Source organism: Maniola hyperantus, chromosome 3 (genome assembly GCF_902806685.2).
Source record: "Maniola hyperantus chromosome 3, iAphHyp1.2, whole genome shotgun sequence".
Taxonomy (NCBI): Eukaryota; Metazoa; Arthropoda; class Insecta; order Lepidoptera; family Nymphalidae; genus Maniola; species Maniola hyperantus.
In genome coordinates, this window is record NC_048538.1 from 1,883,815 (window position 1) to 1,903,277 (window position 19,463).

Here is a 19,463-nt window from a genome sequence, read left to right on the forward strand (position 1 = left end):
GGAAATCAGTTTTGGGACTAATCTCTCGAAAATAGTATGAACAGTGACCCTATTTACTAAACAGTCACACCATTTAATTTTAAGTTTTTTTATTAGTTATTTTTATGTATGTATTAGTGTATGAGTGAAAAATATAATAAAAACTACCATACTCCTTCCAGGTTAGCCCACTTCCACCTTAGACTGCATCAGGTGAGATTGCAGTAAAGGGCCAACTTGTATCGAAAAAAAAAAATCTTAACTATACCTACTGGGCCATCACCGTTTCAATTTAGAATTTGCTGAAGAAACATGATGACGAATAGGTACCTATACATATAGTCCGCGACAGGTTAGGATGGCAATCGGTGTATGAGGCGGGGGGACGCCCCGCTTACCCGCACGTCACCCACGATCGCCCGCACCGGGTTAGCGCGGAGCCTGTGCGCGTGTGCGGGGCGTTCCCTTCCCGATTAACATCTCGACCTGTCGCGTACTATACTTATGTAAATTTAATAATTGACACCTGAAAGTATAGAAAGTCTTCAAAACCACTTTCGCCTTTAAAATACTTGAGTCAAAATACGTAGGCGGTCCATAAACTCATGACCCACAAATAGTTCTAAAACTCGAGAGGCACGATACAAGACGACCAAACGATAATCAAATAGGTATTCCAGGGCCGACCAAATCGTCAAACATCTTATTTAAAAGCAATCAACCAATAAAAACAGTAATATTGAAGATAATAAATAACAATAAAGGCGGTATTCACAACACTGGCTACAATGATATCAAACCATAGACATGTTACTTTCCTACGTTCATGTTTTAAGTACCGCAAATTGCTATTGCGCTGGAACCATGTGACATGTCTCATTAACATCGAAATGACGTCATTTTGACGTCAGCCGAAATAAAAATATACCATCAGCTCGAAACTTCGGTCTAGTAGGTACTGACGTCACTAAAATGGCGGCCACGCGCATTAGTAATTTGCGGAACTTATACAGATGCGTATGCATACTGACTAGGAGTATTTAGGGATCTAGAGACGGTGAATTTGTGGTTACATCAAGAAAAAAAATTAAAATGTGTTAATGAACAAATATTAGTATTTTCAATTTTCAAAGTAAGATAACTATACCAAGTGGAGTATCATATGAAAGGACTTTACCTGTACATTCTAAAACAGATTTTTATTTATTTTTATGTATTTTTGATTTATCGTGCAAAATGTTGAAAAAATACGACTGTAGTACGGAACCCGCGGTGCGCGAGTCTGACTCGCACTTGGCCTGTTTTTTTTAATTTCGAGAGTAAGTATTTATTTAAGACGCGTATCCTATTGTAACATATTATCTACTTCTTATTCACATACGAGCATTGACTTATATATTACTTCGTAAGGACAGGGCCATTGAACAAGCAAAATGGCACCGACTCATTGGTCCTAAAATGTTTATTTAGCACCAATGCAACCTCAGTGACGTCTGGATTTCAAACGGGTCGTTCATTAGTATCTAAGAGGTGGCGCTGATTTATTTGGTTCCAAAACCGTGAAAAATTTTGTTCGTTTGGGCATATCTTGTCATTTATATCGATGCATACGAGTATAGTAGGTATCATTGACTGGCGATCAAAAAGTTAGAAAATTGTTTTAGAATGCTTGTCAATGATAGCACAGATCAGCCGGGGAATCGAACCTACCTACGCGCGCACCCACGTGCCCAAATGGCGATCCCACGTAAATGAATTTATTTAATAACTGGTGTACTAATTTACTATCTAAGCGATTTGGTAATTGGTGGTACTATGTAGGTCGAAATCAAACGAATGAGGTTCTATTAGGGAGATAAAAAACAGTGTAATAACAAGAAAAGCTTCTACAGGTATATTGAAAATTGAAAAGTCGCGGCCGAAACCTTCCAAGTTCCAACAGAGATGGTGAGTCTTTATGAAAAACCGGACAAGTGCGAGTTAGACTCGCGTACCGAGGGTTACGTATTACATTTTTTCGTCGATAAATGGTCGTCATTTTGCTCGCTAAATCAAAAACTAATTATGCATAAAAATAAATAAAAATATGATGGTATAAGTTATTTTACTTTGAAAATTGTAAATACTAATATATTTTGTTCATGTACACACTATTATTTTTTTCTGTGATGTAACCACAAATTCACGGTTTTCGGATTTATTCCTTTACTTGTGCTATAAGAATAAGACCTACCTACTTACCAACCAAATATCATGATTCTAGGTCAACGGGAAGTACCCTATAAATTTTCTTAACAGACACGACGAACAGACGGACAGACAGACAACAAAGTGAGTTCTTTAAGGATTTCATTTTCCTTTTGAGGTACGGTACGAAAACCTGCGCTTGGGGAATAAAACTGAAAAATCATCTTACATTAGGGTCATACAGATGTCTTTTTGATTTGTTATTTACTGTTGACCTCATATTGTATTTGCCATGACGTCTCAACATTGAGGCCGTGATTTAAGAAGACCAATCAAACTAGAGATTTCAAGGAGAGGACCTCGAAGGCTCTAGGTATATCACCTCTGTTATCTTACTGTTTTAATAGAGGGAGGGACGTTGCAGGTTGCAGGATTTAAAAAAAAAATTCAATTCACGCGGACGATGTTAGAAATACCTAAATGCAAAGACTGAAAAAAGAAAAAAAAGCAGTTGCGATAAGTGAAATAATTATTTTTAAACAGTAATATTGTTGCCGATAAGTAAGTAATTTACTATCGATATTACATTATTATCGATAACCGGTGAACTTTTTGGTTCGGTTCAATAAGTGCATCTCGCGGTGGCGCGGGCGGCTCTATTGTAGAACACAGAAAAGATAACCGTAAAATGTAGATAACGCGCTGATATTGTATGGACATGCAAATAAATAGTGATGTAGCAGGATGCCACAAAACAATATATCGAAAAATATTTTTTTAAACTTCCGTCCGGTATAGGTTATTATCAAACTTTTTGATAGATCTAGGCTAAGCTGAATTTAATATAAGACATGTCTAATCCAACCCAGTTACGATTCGATCAAGAACTCATTCATTGAAAACGAAAGCATACCAGGGAGATAGTCAAACATCTCGAATTGATCAATTAACTATTTTAGCTAGTTTGTGGTTAGCCCAAGTAGGTACCATATTTCTTTAAAAACTTTTACTATTAAAAATTAATGGGCAACGTCTGGAGTCTGGACGTTAAACAGTTTTTGAAAAAATTGCGACCGAAAAAAAACTAACAATCTAAAATGTATGTAGGTACCTACTTCTCTTAAAAGCGAAGTCCATGGAGTGTGAGCACACTCCGTGGTGGGCACGGTCAAATTCGCAAACAACCCCTTTGACCGTAAGAGCGTTTGTGCACTCATCCGTGATTTAACGGATCCGTGAAAAAATACGAATCTAATGTATGACGGCCACTTCGAAGAATCACGTATACGAACCAAATACGGATGAGTGCACAAACGCCCTATTAGAGGAAAGTATTTTTAGAGTTTCTCTCAAAGCTGCCTAAAAATAAAATCGACAACTGAAATCTCCCCATCCCTGTCGGCTATCTTATCAGTGGCGGTGGTATTTCACAAGCACCATTGTAGTAATCGACGCTGACTTCTGTACACAATCGTCGCCCGCTCTCTCTTATCACTAATTATTATCTATATGCCTCAAGGTACAAAAACTTTCGTCTGACTAGATTGTAGAAGGATATAAATGAATTTTCATTTTTTACTAACGACAGAAAAAAAATGAAATACATATGTTCAAAATAGAAGAGACTACTATACTATACTACTAACTAACATTAACGTCGAAAAATATAGATAACTAGGTCCTAACTAACTAAACTAAAACAACATTTCTCTCCTCTCCCATGCACGGGTCTATTTATATTGTTTTATCTAAATATATAAAAGGAAAAGGTGACTGACTGACTGAATGACTGACTGACTGACTGATCTATCAACGCACAGCTCAAACTACTGGACGGATCAGGCTGAAATTTTGCATGCAGATAACTATTATGACGTAGGCATCCGCTAAGAAAGGATTTTTGAAAATTCAACCCCTAAGGGGGTGAAACACAGGTTTGAAATTTTTGTAGTCCACGCGGACGAAGTCGCGAGCATAAGCTAGTTTATTTTATACAAGTAAACATTGAAAGAACATGTAAAATAATAGGTACACGATGTTTTCCCTCACCGCGTGAAATTATTTAATTGCCTAATAAAACGTAATTTTGCGTTTCTTCGCCTATTTTGTTACGTGCGCCGTAGTGAAGTCCGAGGCGCATGAGACCCAAAATGCACATATTCACATAATATCAAACTTATTGGGGTTTTATGGCTCTTATAATATAATGGGCATCTAAAAGTCGCAAAATTTATAATCCAAAAAAAACGCGCGCGTAATTGCGTAATCGTCAGCTAATAATGCGGCAGCAGGCTTGCGCGCGCGCACCCACCACCCACGTACACCCGCACTCCCGCGCACCCACACAGTCACGACCCACTAATCCGCAATACTCGCTAATTACAAACCAACTATTATTTCATTAGCAGACCACAGTGCAATACACCCAGAATACAATGTTTTAGAATTTAGGACAGCGTTTCCCAAATGGTGAAAAGTGTCCCAATTCTGGACTTGTTCGGATGAAAGGCTTCGTCCGTCGCCGCCGCCTCGTTTGACAGAAGAGTAGGCACTACCTACTTAACTACATTTTTTATTACTCTATATTATCATACTTTTTTAAATTCCATTACAAGTTAGTCCTCCACTGAGATTTCACCTGCAAAGCCGTACTGACAACTAGGTAGTACGATGTACTAAATCTATGATATACCTAATTACCTACCTACCGCGTAGAAACTGATTGAGTAAGATAAGCTGCGCCAAAATGAAAAATTTGAAAATCTTTGATCTAATCCTAAATTCACGGTTTTCAGATTTTTCCCCAAATGTCAGCTATAAGATCTACCTACCTGCCAAATTTTATGATTCTAGGTCAACGGGAAGTACCCTCTAGGTTTCTTGACAGACAGACAGCCCTAAAAAAGATCGCAAACTCAATCCACGCAAAAACAATTTATAGTTCATCTTCTCCTTTTTTTTAATGTAGTAAAGCTTTAAGCTCTACCACAATCAAATCAAAATCATATTTGCTATAATAAATAATTGATAACTTTAACAAAACCAAAAGTCTGAATGTATGAAAACCACAAACAATACCAACTAATCGGTGTACAGTTTCACTGAGACGGCTCGTGAGGTAGGACACGATTGGGGGAGGGTGACTGTTGACTTAAAAATCAAGTCACTGTCACCCTCCCGATACCTGACCCGTCCAAACCAAGCGGTACACTAAGACAAAAAAAGTTTGGGAAACACTGCTTTGATATTAGGAATTAGCATCGAAAGCTAAATGCAGAATTGTTTGTAGAAAGTTGAAATTGGTTCTATTTGTGGTCGAAAATTAGACTGAACTGATTTCTATGCTGTAATGGAAAATCGTAATTCGCAACCACATAAATTATTATAGGTATGGCGACCATTGAGGCCCCACCGCGGTATTTTGGTTGCTACAATGTGTCAATCACAATCACCTCTGATTGGCTGACCATCTTCCGCTATTGGTTAAAATTTAAAATGCATAATTACAGCGAAAATACCATAAATTCAGCCAATCAATAATTGAGATTGTAATAATGATTAATACAGCTTTACCAGCTGTTGGCTAATTGACCAAATAGATTGTTGAAATGAAAAGTTAATACTCAGCGGGTTGCGAAGCTGAAGTGGGCACGTAGTTCGAAAACCGATAGACGTCGGGGTCCTAATCTATCTCCGTTCAAAATTTCAGCCAAATCAAAATAGTTTGCGTGAAAGAGTAACAAACATATAAAAACTATATAGTGTGAAGATGTGAGATAGCAGAGTCTGGCTAGATAGAACAATAGTATAATATACAAGCAGGAGCAAGCATTTCTCTTGGCATTATCCTGTGACATATTATACGGCATCCGTCCTGCGCCGCAACAAAGCGGCGGCGCGCGCGCAGTGATATAAATCAGCTGCGCGTGCGCGCGCCGTCACGCGCACGGGGACTCGTGACGTGCCACGCCAAAATATAACACATACTATTCCATCTTTTATATTAATGTAGGGATTGTGGACTATTTAAAAGTTGCAGATTGTCTACATTGTTGTAAGCTTTTGACCGACCTAAAGTGAGGAGGATCTGACTTTGTGCAGGAATTATCTGTGGTGCAGGTTATAACTTATGCTGCTTATCCTAGCCAAAAAGCCTAAGCTGAGCTGTCCTCTCGTATGTAGTTTTGTTTTTAAACTACCATGATGCCCGTGCAAGCAATCTCTGTAGTCTGTACCATCATTACCCCTATTATCAATGTGAAAGTGTGTTTGTTTGTTGGTTTGTCCTTCAATCAAAGCGTGATTTTTTGCATGGGTATAGTTTAAAGACCTGGAGAGTGACATAGGCTTTTTATCCCAGGATATCAAAGAGTACCTAAAGAATCTAAATCCAAGCCTAAGTAGTCGCGGGCATACGGATGGGCCGTGAAAAGCTACAAAAATCTCTTTATTTAGGAGCCGTCTACTGTGTGGAGTTTGTATATCATTAAAGCTATCAGCAAGTTCCAATTTCTTGAAACTTTTGTTGCAGGAAGAACATTTCCATGCCGCATGATGTGGCCAATGATATGGTAGCTTTCTTCACGTCAAAAGAGAGAACCTTGGTACTTACTTCTGTTCTTATCGAAATCCATGATGGAGCACATCTGGAGAGGGTTGACGATGTCCTCAGAGGGGTACCCTCGGCGACCGGGCTGGCAGCGGTACACCGCGCCCGGTCGCTTTACCGTGTACTCTTTGTACGGATCATCTTCTGGTGCTCCCACTAATATCCTGGAAAGAAGAAGATTTTGTTTAATTTTGGTTTATTTTATGTATAGTTCTTTTTTAATAGAGATAGCGAGCAAACGAGCAGGCGGGTCACCTGATGTTAAGTGATTACCGCCGCCCATGAACATTTGTAGCACCAGAGGAACCGCCGATGCGTTGCCGGCTTTTTAGGACTTTGTTGGTCTTCCGCTTGAATAACTCCATGTTGTAATCTAAAGGGAACCGATGGGAGTTGGTTCCACAGTTTGCATGTGCGTGGAAAGAAGGATCTGGCACAGCGGACGGTCGAAGTGCACCAGACACCCAGATGAACACCAGTTTACCTATTTGTGGCAGCATAAGATCTCGTACCTAGGCCACATATGATGACCCGATAGGTACTTATCGCCTCTTTACTCTACAGATCATTAGGAGAATCACACAAAAAGAGGTGGGAAGAAAAAGGAAGTCATCATCATCATGATCACTTAATCGCCAGCTCATTACAGAGCACGGGTCTCCAGAATGAGAAGGATTTTGTTAGAATTAGTTATGAGAAGCCTACCAGCGGCCAAGTGCGGATTGGCAGACTTAACATACCTTTGAGAATATTATGGTGAACTCTCAGGCATGCAGGTTTCCTCACGATGTTTTCCTTCACCGTTAAAGCAAGTAAAATTTAGTTAATTAAAACGCACATAACTCCGAAAAGTTAGAGGTGCGTGCCCGCCATCACCGTAAAGGAAGTAATGGCTTCTAACTGGACTGAATTAAAATCAGTCGAAGAACTCGTCTTCTCCTTAGGCATGGATAAGTTTAAAAAACTAAATGCTGGTCTTCATTAATGAAAAAGTTCATGAAGATTGGTAGAGTCAAAATATTGGAAATATTGAGAAACGAATTTATGACAATATTTTCGGGTTCATTAAATACGGGAAACCCCAATTTAATCCCGAAATCTTGATTTTGATTATGCACATCTAAATACTAAAGTAAGTAAATCCGTAAAAAGTATTTAAGGTGACGCAGGGCGCTCGACCGAAATTGGCAGCGCACGTGGGTAACATGTTTGCTTTTCACTTGAAATTGTATGAGAAAGTTGAGAGGCACGATGATTTTCACCGAAATCAAGCGCGCGAAAAGGGTTTAGGAAAAGTATTTTTGAGAAAAAACTGCTGAATTTATGTTTGCAAAGTAAAGTTATTTCAACTAATGAATAAATAAACTACGTCTAATGATAAATTGTTTTAGAATTTTCATATCCCTAATCTTGTTTATTTACGCCCAAATTTGTCATTAATTTAGTGTTAAAATAGGAATCTTTTGAGCCTCGTAACTTTTAAATCAATATTTTTTTCAATGTTTTATATATCAATAAACCTAGATAATGACGAGATAAATCGATATAATTCTTAGTGTTGTGCGTACAATATCAAATATTGTTGTAATTTCCCTCCTACGTTTGTATGAAGAAAGCACCGAACTGAGTCCCCTTAAGGTCGTCGATTTGAAGTAGTGTTGAGTTGAATAAGGTTTGGTGGTGGTCACGTCATCTGCCTTAATCTTAAATCATACGAAACGAATCGTAACAAGCGGAGTTACTCTCGCTCCCTACTTCAGCACTCCAATAGCAATAACCACAGCAATACGCAATGTATCTCTTGCCCATCCAACACACAGCAAAGCAATGATGAAATGAATAAGGTCAAACAATCTCAGTGAGTTGGCGCGCCGCCAGCACGCAAATAGCCTGGGGTTCACAACCCGCCTCAGTCCCGCGCCCGCCGCTCGCCAAATTGTATTTCTATATCTCCAGTGTTGACTCACATACGTTCTGACTTCTGTTGTGATGAAATCTATTGATACTATGACTAGATATGACACATTGATCCTACCGATCCTACGTAATATTTAATTTATTGACCTAAGGTAGGTAGTTGAGATTTGAAGCTGTGATAGCCTAGTGGTTAGGACGTCCGCCTTCTAATCGGAGGTCGTGGGTTCGATCCCGTGCACGCACCTCCAACTTTTCGGATTTATGTGCGTTTAATTAATTAAATATCACTTGCTTTAACGGTGAAGGAAAACATCGTGAGGAAACCTGCATGCGTGAGAGTTCTCCATAATGTTCTCAAAGGTGTGTGAAGTCTACCAATCCGCACATGGCCAGCGTGGTAGACTATGGCCAAAAACCCTTCTCACTCTGAGACGAGACCCGCGCTCTGTAGTGAGCCGGTGATGGGTTGATCATGATGATGATGATGATGATCATATGGTATATACAAATCAAAGGTATATACTTACAATCAAAATACACAAGACTAGCTGATCCCCGCGGCTTCGCCCGCGTAGATTTAGGTTTTTAAAGATCCCGTATAGCCTATGTCACTCAGGAATAATGTAGCTTTCTACTGGTGAAAGAATTTTTAAAATCGGTTCAGTAGTTCTAAAGATTACCCCCTACAAACAAACTTAACGACATTACCTCTTTATATAATATATCTTACGGAACCCTATTTTTTTCCAAAATAAAATATAGCCTATGTTACTCGTGGATAATGTAGCTTTCGAATGGTGAAAGAATTTTTAAAATCGGTCCAGTAGTTTTTGAGCCTATTCAGTACAAACAAACAAACAAACAAACAAACAAACAAAGTTTTCCTCTTTATAATATTAGTGTAGACAACGGGCCGTGCAGCAGAAATCGTAATATTTTAATTTCGCCATAACTTCAAAACCAAACGTCCAATTTTAATCATTCAAAGACCAAATATTATCTCCATAAACTGTTCTTAGTGATGAAATCATTTATTTTGATAAGGATTAATAGCATGAGTAAAATAAACGCGTTTAAATGTAGTCCAAAAAAAATTCAAGATTGCAAGATTTTTAAATAAAAAAATGGTTGCTGTGCCTCACTCGACATAGATGGGTATAGTGTGTCGCGGACTTTTTTGTAGATATTTATAAGATCTACAATTAATTAGAACATTTTATGGTTCTATCTTTTATAGTTTAGGCAGCGTACGCAAAATAAGTAACTTTTCTGGTTGATTTTTTACACCTTGTGTCCGAAAAACCCAAATATCTTACGGAACCCTATTTTTTTCCAAAATAAAATATAGCCTATGTTACTCGTGGATAATGTAGCTTTCGAATAGTGAAAGAATTTTTAAAATCGGTCCAGTAGTTTTTGAGCCTATTCAGTACAGACAAACAAACAAACAAACAAACAAACAAACAAACAAAGTTTTCCTCTTTATAATATTAGTGTAGATTAGTGTAGATAAACGCTCTTGGCAAATAAACATCTAAAATTATCTTCGAAATAACAAAAAATAAAGTAAAACAGCGGAGTGGCTCTTTGGCAAGTCTACTGGTGACTCAGCAGCCGCAGCCAGCCGCTGTCCCTTCCGAGATGACTCAAAATCTGGGAGATTCGACACGTTCACTTGACGACGAAAACGAAGTAGAGCGTGAAAATGTAGCGCAACGAATGACTGAAACAGAAGATATAGCTCTACCTACATAATATATTTCCTTTAGTAGCTTTTGTCTGCTACTCTGGAAACTACAAATCAAATCATCATCATCATCATGATCAACCCATCGCCGGCTAACTATAGAGCACGGATCTCCTCTCAGAGTGAGAAGAGTTTGGCCATAGTCTACAATCGCTGGCCATGTGCGGATTGGTAGACTTCACACACCTTTGAAAACATTATGGAGAACTCTCAGGCATGCAGGTTTCCTCACGATGTTTTCCTTCACCGTTAAAGCAAGTGATATTTAATTAATCTACCTGTGAGAACCTATTATTATCTACCTGTGAGAACTTATTATTAGCTTCTAGTTATTTAATTTTTAAGATCATAATATGTTAATTTAAGCTGTTGGATTTCCAAATAAAATAAAACAAAATAAAATAAAATAAAATAAAATAAAATAAAATAAAATAAAATAAAATAAAATAAAATAAAATAAAATAAAATAAAATAAAATAAAATAAAATAAAATAAAATAAAATAAAATAAAATAAAATAAAATAAAATAAAATAAAATAAAATAAAATAAAATAAAATAAAATAAAATAAAATAAAATAAAATAAAATAAAATAAAATAAAATAAAATAAAATAAAATAAAATAAAATAAAATAAAATAAAATAAAATAATTAAAACGCACATACATCCGAAAAGTTACAGGAGCGTGTCTGGGATCGAACCCCCAACCTCCGATTAGAAAGCGGACGTCCTGACCACTAGGCTATCACAGCTTAACGAAGGTATACCTATTAACAATTAGATACATTGTCTATCTCTATTGCCTATCCAATTTCACCGAGGCGTTATATGAATTTATTAGCGGAGAAAGGTTCGCGACCCGGCGATTGGTCGCGGGTATCTGTTAACGGCCAGCGAAATGTCTTTATTAGTCACGACACGGCCTGTATACCGTCTTGTATAACTATATGTTACTTTATTACCATAATAAATATCTATATAGTTCTAAAGAAACTCGCTTATAATAGACACGGTAGTATTTCGTAAGAAATTTTAAAAAATCATAGACTGGCCTTACACGAGCAGCAAAAGCAGTTAGCCAGTGATTGAAATACACGGGCCGCTCGAGCAGTCATTGATTCAACAGCTTGAAGTTGCTATTGAGCAGTCGCAAGTGCTCGAGCGGATTCATACTCTAGTTCACTATGCAGTGGCAACTTGAAACAGTCAACCTGATTGCTTCAAGACCCATTGATGGAGATTGTGAAATGGGCATTAGTGGAATAACCCCCAATGAGGTATCTAAGGGCTTGCGCAGGGACTATTGTGCGCGGAGGACAAAAGTCCCTCATCTTTTCCTACGGTGTTTCACCTCAAGTCCATCGTGTGCGTTGTCCGATGCAGTATTAGTGGCTCATTCTTGTCCTGCACGGCCAACAGTCCCTCATCTGCACAGGCCTTAATAGACCACTTTTCTGTTTTGCTTTAAAAATCCTTCGATTGCCTTCAACGAAAGTTTGGCGATATGCACATCTACGTGATTATTGTGTAGTACGTGACAGGTCGAGATGGCAGTCGGGGTATGAGGGACACCTCGCAAACCCACACGTCATCCGTGCTCTGGCACCGGGCTAGTGTGCGGGGCGTTCCCTCCCCGATTGCCATCTCCACCTGCCGCGCACTATAATTAATTAATTCATGACGCGCAGGTGTGGCCGTAGCTTTAGTATGAGTTAAGTAACTCAACAGTAATCAGCGTCACAATTACCTAGCTATGCTCATCAGCGTTGCGCCACGAGGGTATTTGCGGTAAACATAGTAGATATGCTATCTACGTCTCTTTATCTACCTCTTTTATATGCGCAATTAGTGTCATGATTACATATTTGTACTTTTGTAGGGTTCCGTACCTCAAAAGGAAAAACGGAACGGAACGGAACAACAAAGTGATCCTATAAAGATCACTTTGTTGTCTGTCTGTCTGTCGAGAAACCTAGAGGATACTTCCCGTTGACCTAGAATCATGAAAGGCAGGGACAAATCCGACAACCGTGAATTTGTGGTTATGTAACCTGAAAAAAATTAAAATGTGAATATTCCAAGTGGAGTATCATAATTATGAAAGGGTTTACCTGTACATTCTAAGACAGATTATTATTTATTTTATGCATATTAGTTTTTGATTTATCGTACAAAATGTCGAAAAAATGCGTCTGTAGCACGAAACTCTCGGTGCGCGAGTCTGACTCGCACTTGGCCGGTTTTCATTTTCAATGTGACATATTTTTAATCTCTGGAACTTGTGCTGAGCAACAGGTCGCAGGCATAAGGTAGTCTAAATATATAAAAGGAAGAGGTGACTGACTGATCTACCAACGCACAGCTCAAACTACTGGACGAATCGGGCTGAAAGACACGCAGATAGCTATTATGACGAAGACATCCGACAAGAAAGGATTTTTGAAAATTTAACCCCTAAGGAGGTAAAATAGGGATTTGAAATTCGTGTAGTCCACGCGGACGAAGTCGCGGGCATAAGTAAGTCTGCTATGAAAGTTCATCGAACATTAATTGCGCAGTGATTACGTCGAAGCCCTACTGATTGTGGTGAGTAAGCGATTGTAAGCCCTTGCTTCACCCTTCTGTCGCGACATCCTGCGCTTTGGACGAGATTGCGGCTTTTGATAGGTTTCTTTTGAAAATTCTTAATTATAAGAACTTGATGTATTAGTGTAAATTCTTCGAATATCAAATCATGTCGAAATTATAATCATTAGAAAATCATTTATCATAATATTCTGATTTTGAATGAATTCAATAATCAACTGAAATTATTTTAAGCTTATTTCGTGGTTTAACGACATTAGTGTGTGACTGACGTATTTTGCCGGACAGTTCGTGAATTTCCAGCGAAAAGAACAAAGAAGAGAGTAGAGCGGTAGTGCCCATCTGCCCATGACCGCTCGAGCTTCACTTCTCGCAGCACTCCAGTCCCGTCGTGACCACGACTCATGAACTAAGTCGCAATATCGGCAGTTAAAAATCGCCTAATTAATCGTGGTATGTACCCGTTTTATACAATACAACTGAATCCAGTCTCTCAGTTTTCTCATTTCAGTCAAGTCTCTCTTCAAGTCCATGACTAAGTTGTGGCGCTTACCTAGAGGCCTATTCTTTATAGGCATCTCCTAAGCAAGCGCGCTCTATCTTAGGCTGCATCATCACTTGTCAGCATGTCTGATTGCAGCCAAGCGCTAGTCTATAAATTAAAAAAAAATTACTCCCCAGCGACGGGAGCCCTAAGTCCTAACGTCCGTAAACAAGCTTCAGATTAACAACAACATAACAATTACAAATTAACAACAAACAATTTGACAGCCCCATATTTATAAACATTTGAACACAAGGAGTGCCCGCATGGCCGGTCGGCAGCGCGGGGTGCGCGGCCTGATTGTCTCAATGAGAAGATTGCATGGGTAACGAGCGACCACTCGTGAGAATGCCGATACGCACGCGAACAAACAAACTACTGCTGTGAACTTTTCACTACCAACTCTATAGATAAACTTCATTATCATCACCTTTCGCAAGAGCCTCAATAGCTCAACGAGTAAACGAGTGGACTGAAAACCGATAGGTCGACGGTCAAACCCCGCCCATTGCACTATTGTCGTACCTACTCCTAGCACAAGCTTGATGCTTAGTTGGAGAGGAAAGGAGAATATTAGTCATTTGACATGGCTAATATTCTTTTTTTTTAATCTTTGTCAAACGATACACGTCCACTGTTGGACATAGGTCTCTTGTAGGGACTTCCAAACGCCACGGTCTTGCGTCACATGAATTCAGAAGCTCCTTAATCCATACTGTCTGTCTGCTAGTCTTTCATGGGCCATCCGTTCAACCGATTTTGACGAAATTTGGTACAGAGATAGCTTGCATCCTGGGAAAGAACATACATAGGCTACTTTTTATCCCGGAAAATTCAAGTGATTTATTAAAACCTAAATCCACGCGGATGAAATACCTAGCGGGCGTCAACTAGTAGATACGTAAACTTACGAGTAGGTATAATATTTTAAAAAATGAAAAGAAAGAAAGAAAAGAAAGAGTTTATTTATACAAGCTCAGGCAAGTAAATAGGTAGCCCATAGGTTGCCTGTTTTAAAATTATACTCCAGTGGTCCCGCAAGTCGCAGCCCGCACGCTACCCCATGAACCGTTTCAGTCAAGAGATACTCATACAAAAACATGTATGCAGAGGATCCTCGATAACTTCGGCCACTTGAAGTTAAGAGAACAACACAGGAAGAAAATAAATAAGATTTCTATATCCATGCCAACAAAGGTGAAGAAATGAGAACATAATCGACCTGATTTTAACCGGAATAACCTGATTTAATTTAGGTAGACAGACTTGGCATATTGAATATGCTGATGATAACTCAATACCTATAAATAAACACTCGATACATCGCTAAAAATGCTTCCCACGCACAGCTTTCTCGAATAGGTAAGTATTTGCATTTGAAGTCATCGAATTTGTAGCTTACGTAAGATCATTTCCATTGTGATGGTTTTGATTGGCGAAATCGACATCATAGATTACATGTCGCTTTCTTTAGCTTACGTTGTCGATTTAGCATACATTGTTGTCGATCGAAAACAGTGTTGTTACGGGTACCAATATTTTCATAATATAATCTAAGTATTGTACAAACAAACATACATATAACAAGCATCTGTTCTAACAGCCGTTATCATTACAATAGGACAAGCAAACCAAGGTGAAGTGATCATTGAAACAACACGCAATACCTGCTAATGTCGGTACAATTCTCATCTCGTACTGACAGGGTCACCAATTGCTCTAATAATGCAGGAATTTCATTCTTTAGTTAGTATTTGACTACAATCTTACGACCAGTATGCTTAGTACGAGGTTTTATGTCACTAACGTTGATAGTATTCAAGTATCGAAACACTTCAGTGTTATAGTAAACTGGATACTAACCTGCCCTGTTTTAATGCTTAAGTTCGTCTAGTCTACACATTTACAGCCAGCGCTCCAAGCGGAAACGTTGCGAAGTTAAAGTCAGTGGTACCTATTGAATTTTTGACTTCAACTCAAGGATCTTACGACCCATTTTACTTTGACGTTATTGTGTTTCGACTCTGAAATACTATCAACGTTGGCGACACGTAAAATCTTATACTACGTGTAGTAAATGATAGTATCGTCTACAATGGTATCGGGTTAATTAGGAAGCAGTATCATCCATACTAAACGACGTACTCATCTATCTATTGTGGTGGCCATTTTTAAATTTTTGTTATTTGTTGTTATAGTGGCAACATATATTCTGTCAAAATTTCTATCTGTCAAGAAACCTACGGGGCACTTCCCGTTCACCGAGAATCATGTTTGGCAGGTAGGTAGATCTTATAGCAGACATTAGGGCAAAAACCTGAAAACCGTGAATTTGTGGTCACATCACAAAAAAAAATTAAAAGGTGAGTTGAACAAATAATTGTATTTTCAACTTATAAAGTAAGATTGTTATACCAAGTGGGGTATTATATGAAAGGGCTTTACCTGTAAATTCTAAAACTTTATTTATTTTTATGCATAATAGTTTTTGATTTATCGTGCAAAATGACGATAAAATACGACTGCAGTACGGAATACTCAGTGCGCGAACCTGACTCGCACTTGGCCGTCTTTTTTTTGGAAGTCCGTTAAAAATAAAATGTCCCCGTTTCATAATTAGAAAGATGGCTGCTCTAGGTACAGGTACGAGCTTAGTATCGAGTGATGCGTGGGAGTCCGCGTGGCCCACTTCTGCCGACAACGAAAGTGCCCTTGAAACAGGAATACCATTCATAAGCGCGACCGACTGTTACACGCGCGATTAGCGTTTGTTATACATACTTATAGCTGCTGTGAGCTGCTTGATACCAAAAGATTTTTGGATCTCTATTGTTAGAAATATTATCGAATTTACCGAGATACAGAGCACTGATGAAGGAATGGCAGAGCATACATAGAGAGCGACTGGAACACGTCATATTGCTTAAATGCAGTGGTCTATCTACCCACCGCAAAGTCTACATTTTGGCTCCCCAGCAATACCTTTTTTATAAATAGAGTAGCGCTTGGCTGCAATCAGACTTGCAGGCAAGTGGTGATGCAGCCTAAGGTGGAGCGCATTTGCCTAGATGATATCTATTCACTCTTGACTTGGAGATACCTATATTAAAAGTGGAGGGAAAAACTGATACCGGAAGGGCGTTCCATATGCTAGTGGATTCGAATTAGAAACGAGGTATCAAATCGCTTGTATAGATTTTCTTAGAAATTGGTATAATTGTTGCCTGTAATAATAACAATAATAATTTGCAGCTTAATCGGCTTGGTCAAAGTCACAGGAAGGAAGCGATCTTAGTAAATAAGTCTAAGTATAATTATAACAACTGCAACCTAGATAAATAAGATCAAAACAGCACACAACGTAAAAAATATAATTTTATGTGCACTAACATGAATAATTTTGCTGTATTTTTTTACAAAGTAGGTATTGTCATAGGATGATATTATGATACTTTCCATGTGGATATAGGTGATTAGATGTTTAAAAAATCTCGTGGGAACGTTTTGATTTGCCTCGATAAAGAGTAGCCTGTCACTCTCCAGCTCTTTAACTATAATGCAAAAAATAACTCCAATTCGATGCTCCGTTGCAGTGTGATTGAAGGACAAAGCAGCAAACAAACACACTTTCGCATTTAATGGATGACGTATTTGTAAAGCCTTGTTTCACCTAAAACGTTTTTTGATGTCAACCACACCTTAAAACGCTTGCACTTGTCTTGAATAATGGCTCTATCTCTTTCAAATTGTACCACACGCAATACACTGCATTTATGATACCAAAGTATGGAAATTTATGACGTCTACACACGTCCGCACAGTTGTTTATTGTGGGTGTTTAGGACGCATGACGACCACCCGTGTGTCGAGGCTCTATGATTTTATGAGACATCGTCTATATGCGATCGCTAACGGTACCGGCATATTTAATTAAGAGTTTATCAGTTTGTGTAAATTTGAATCCCATTTTACGCTTAATATAAATTTCATAAATTTTACCATCATGTAAATATTTTAATGAAAGAATCTTAATTAACATACAGATTCCGATTGTATTAAAATACAGTGTTTTACCACTAACGCAACGGGTTTTCTCCATACATATTTACTAGGTATAATATGTACTTGCAAAGTACCTTTACAAAAACAAACTAGGTAGGTGCAACTAATAATTTCCGAAAAATACACCTAATTCAGAAATATTTATACAAATCTAAACGTTCATAAAAGCAAAAAATAATTAAAACATCCTTTTCGGTAAAACAAGGAAAATTAATTGAGTTCTTGAATATATTATCCCTCATGATTTTATTACTAACTCATGTAATTTCTGCTAAATACTTTCAATTTTCCCGCTATTAGTTAATCACCATTCGGTAATACCTATAGCTAATAGCTGTATGCGTGTCAACTGGCGACTAAACCAAAGTTCTCTCTTATAAACTGCATTATTTCCTCCCCTTCCTAGACAGGAAGGTGACACGGTAATAACACGCTCGGCCGATGGTTCTCTTGTCCTCTAATTAAATCACTCGCCACCTGTCCCTCGCTCGCGGGATGCGCGCGTGCCCTTCCTTCCTACAACCTTTATACAACCACATTAGAACTTAAGCCTTATTACACAGCTTTCATAGCACTTCTTTGCTCAGCAGGCTGTGTAAACTTATCAACGTTCGGCATCACATAAGTTTTCAACTCGATCGCAGGTGTTCGAATATCGTTTCTTTGTGAATACAAGACTGGACGCACGCGACCTTATTATAGTACCTACTTACTATATATGCATATTTAATAATATGCTTCCTATAGTCTTAACAGATGTATGTAACAGCTGCAACATTTCAGGTTTGTAATGTGCAACCTAGATAATAAATTGTAATATTATTTTGTTTATACCTAGTTAAAATTCTGAATCTATATTCTGAAGTCATTGCATCGATATCTATGAGCAAATGAATAAACTTTACATTTACCTACTTCGCCATCCACTTCCCGTGTCCGTCTTTAAATCATCGGTCCATCGCGGTTTGCATTCCAAGACTTTTCAGCTCTAAAGACCATCGTTTCTATTATAAGCAAGACCACTTCAGTCTTCTACTTACTTGCTTATTTGCTAATGGCTTGAGCTATCTCTGGAGGGTCTCTATATAGAGATTTTATTGCTTTAATATAGTGTTCGAAACAAAATTAAACTATCAACATACTGGAAGAAGCTAATCTGGCAAAGCGGTAACCGTTAACGAGCACCCCCAGTCGTTACGTTATATTTACACCGCCGCGCCGCTCCCTCGGGGAAGTCGCCGTCCGCGGAGGAAGTGAGACGTTCGGTTATTTTTACACCTACGTGCGGCTCATTTTTAGTAACTTCATCAGTAAATATAAATATTAATAGGGACTGGAGTTAATAATATTCGTTCAGACGCCGCGCTCCGTTATCTTTCATATGAAATCTTTTCTTTTCACTGACACCGGCATTAAAAGTTGGTTGAAAGCCTATCAATGGATCACCAGGATACAAAGACCCAGACTCACTTGGGGTGAGTTGAAGCTTATAGCGGCCGATAACTGATCTGCTTGAAGAAAAGTAATATCAGCTACCCTCTGCTCCAAAAAGGCGACATAGGTTTTACAGACGTTGTTAATGTCCCAACTCCCATGACATTCGTCATGACGTGCTTTCAGATTTTATTTTGAGACTTGCGTTTGACGATAATAACGCCTAATAAAAAGCAATTATGAGGTCTAGTTGGAGCAGCCTGGAAGATTCACTCTTGCCTTTACTCTAGTTCTTCTAAATTGGAAGAACCCCCACTAGGTGGATGGACGACATCTGACGAGTCGTAGGGAGCCGCAGGATTCAGGCGGCGCAATACCGTGGCGTGTGGAAGTCCCTA

The 19,463-nt window shown here is 38.5% G+C and overlaps 1 protein-coding gene across 4 annotated transcripts in view; it reads right to left on the bottom strand.

The window, feature by feature from the left end:
- The window catches only part of if (integrin subunit alpha inflated), a 121,280-nt gene that overhangs the window by 78,504 nt on the left and 23,313 nt on the right, over positions 1-19,463 (bottom strand). For all 4 annotated transcript variants that reach the window (XM_034984884.2, XM_069509699.1, XM_069509700.1 and 1 more), the window contains exon 2: positions 6,779-6,939. In XM_034984884.2, the coding sequence (XP_034840775.1) occupies positions 6,779-6,939 (161 nt within the window). The remainder of the gene's footprint in view (positions 1-6,778; positions 6,940-19,463) is intronic.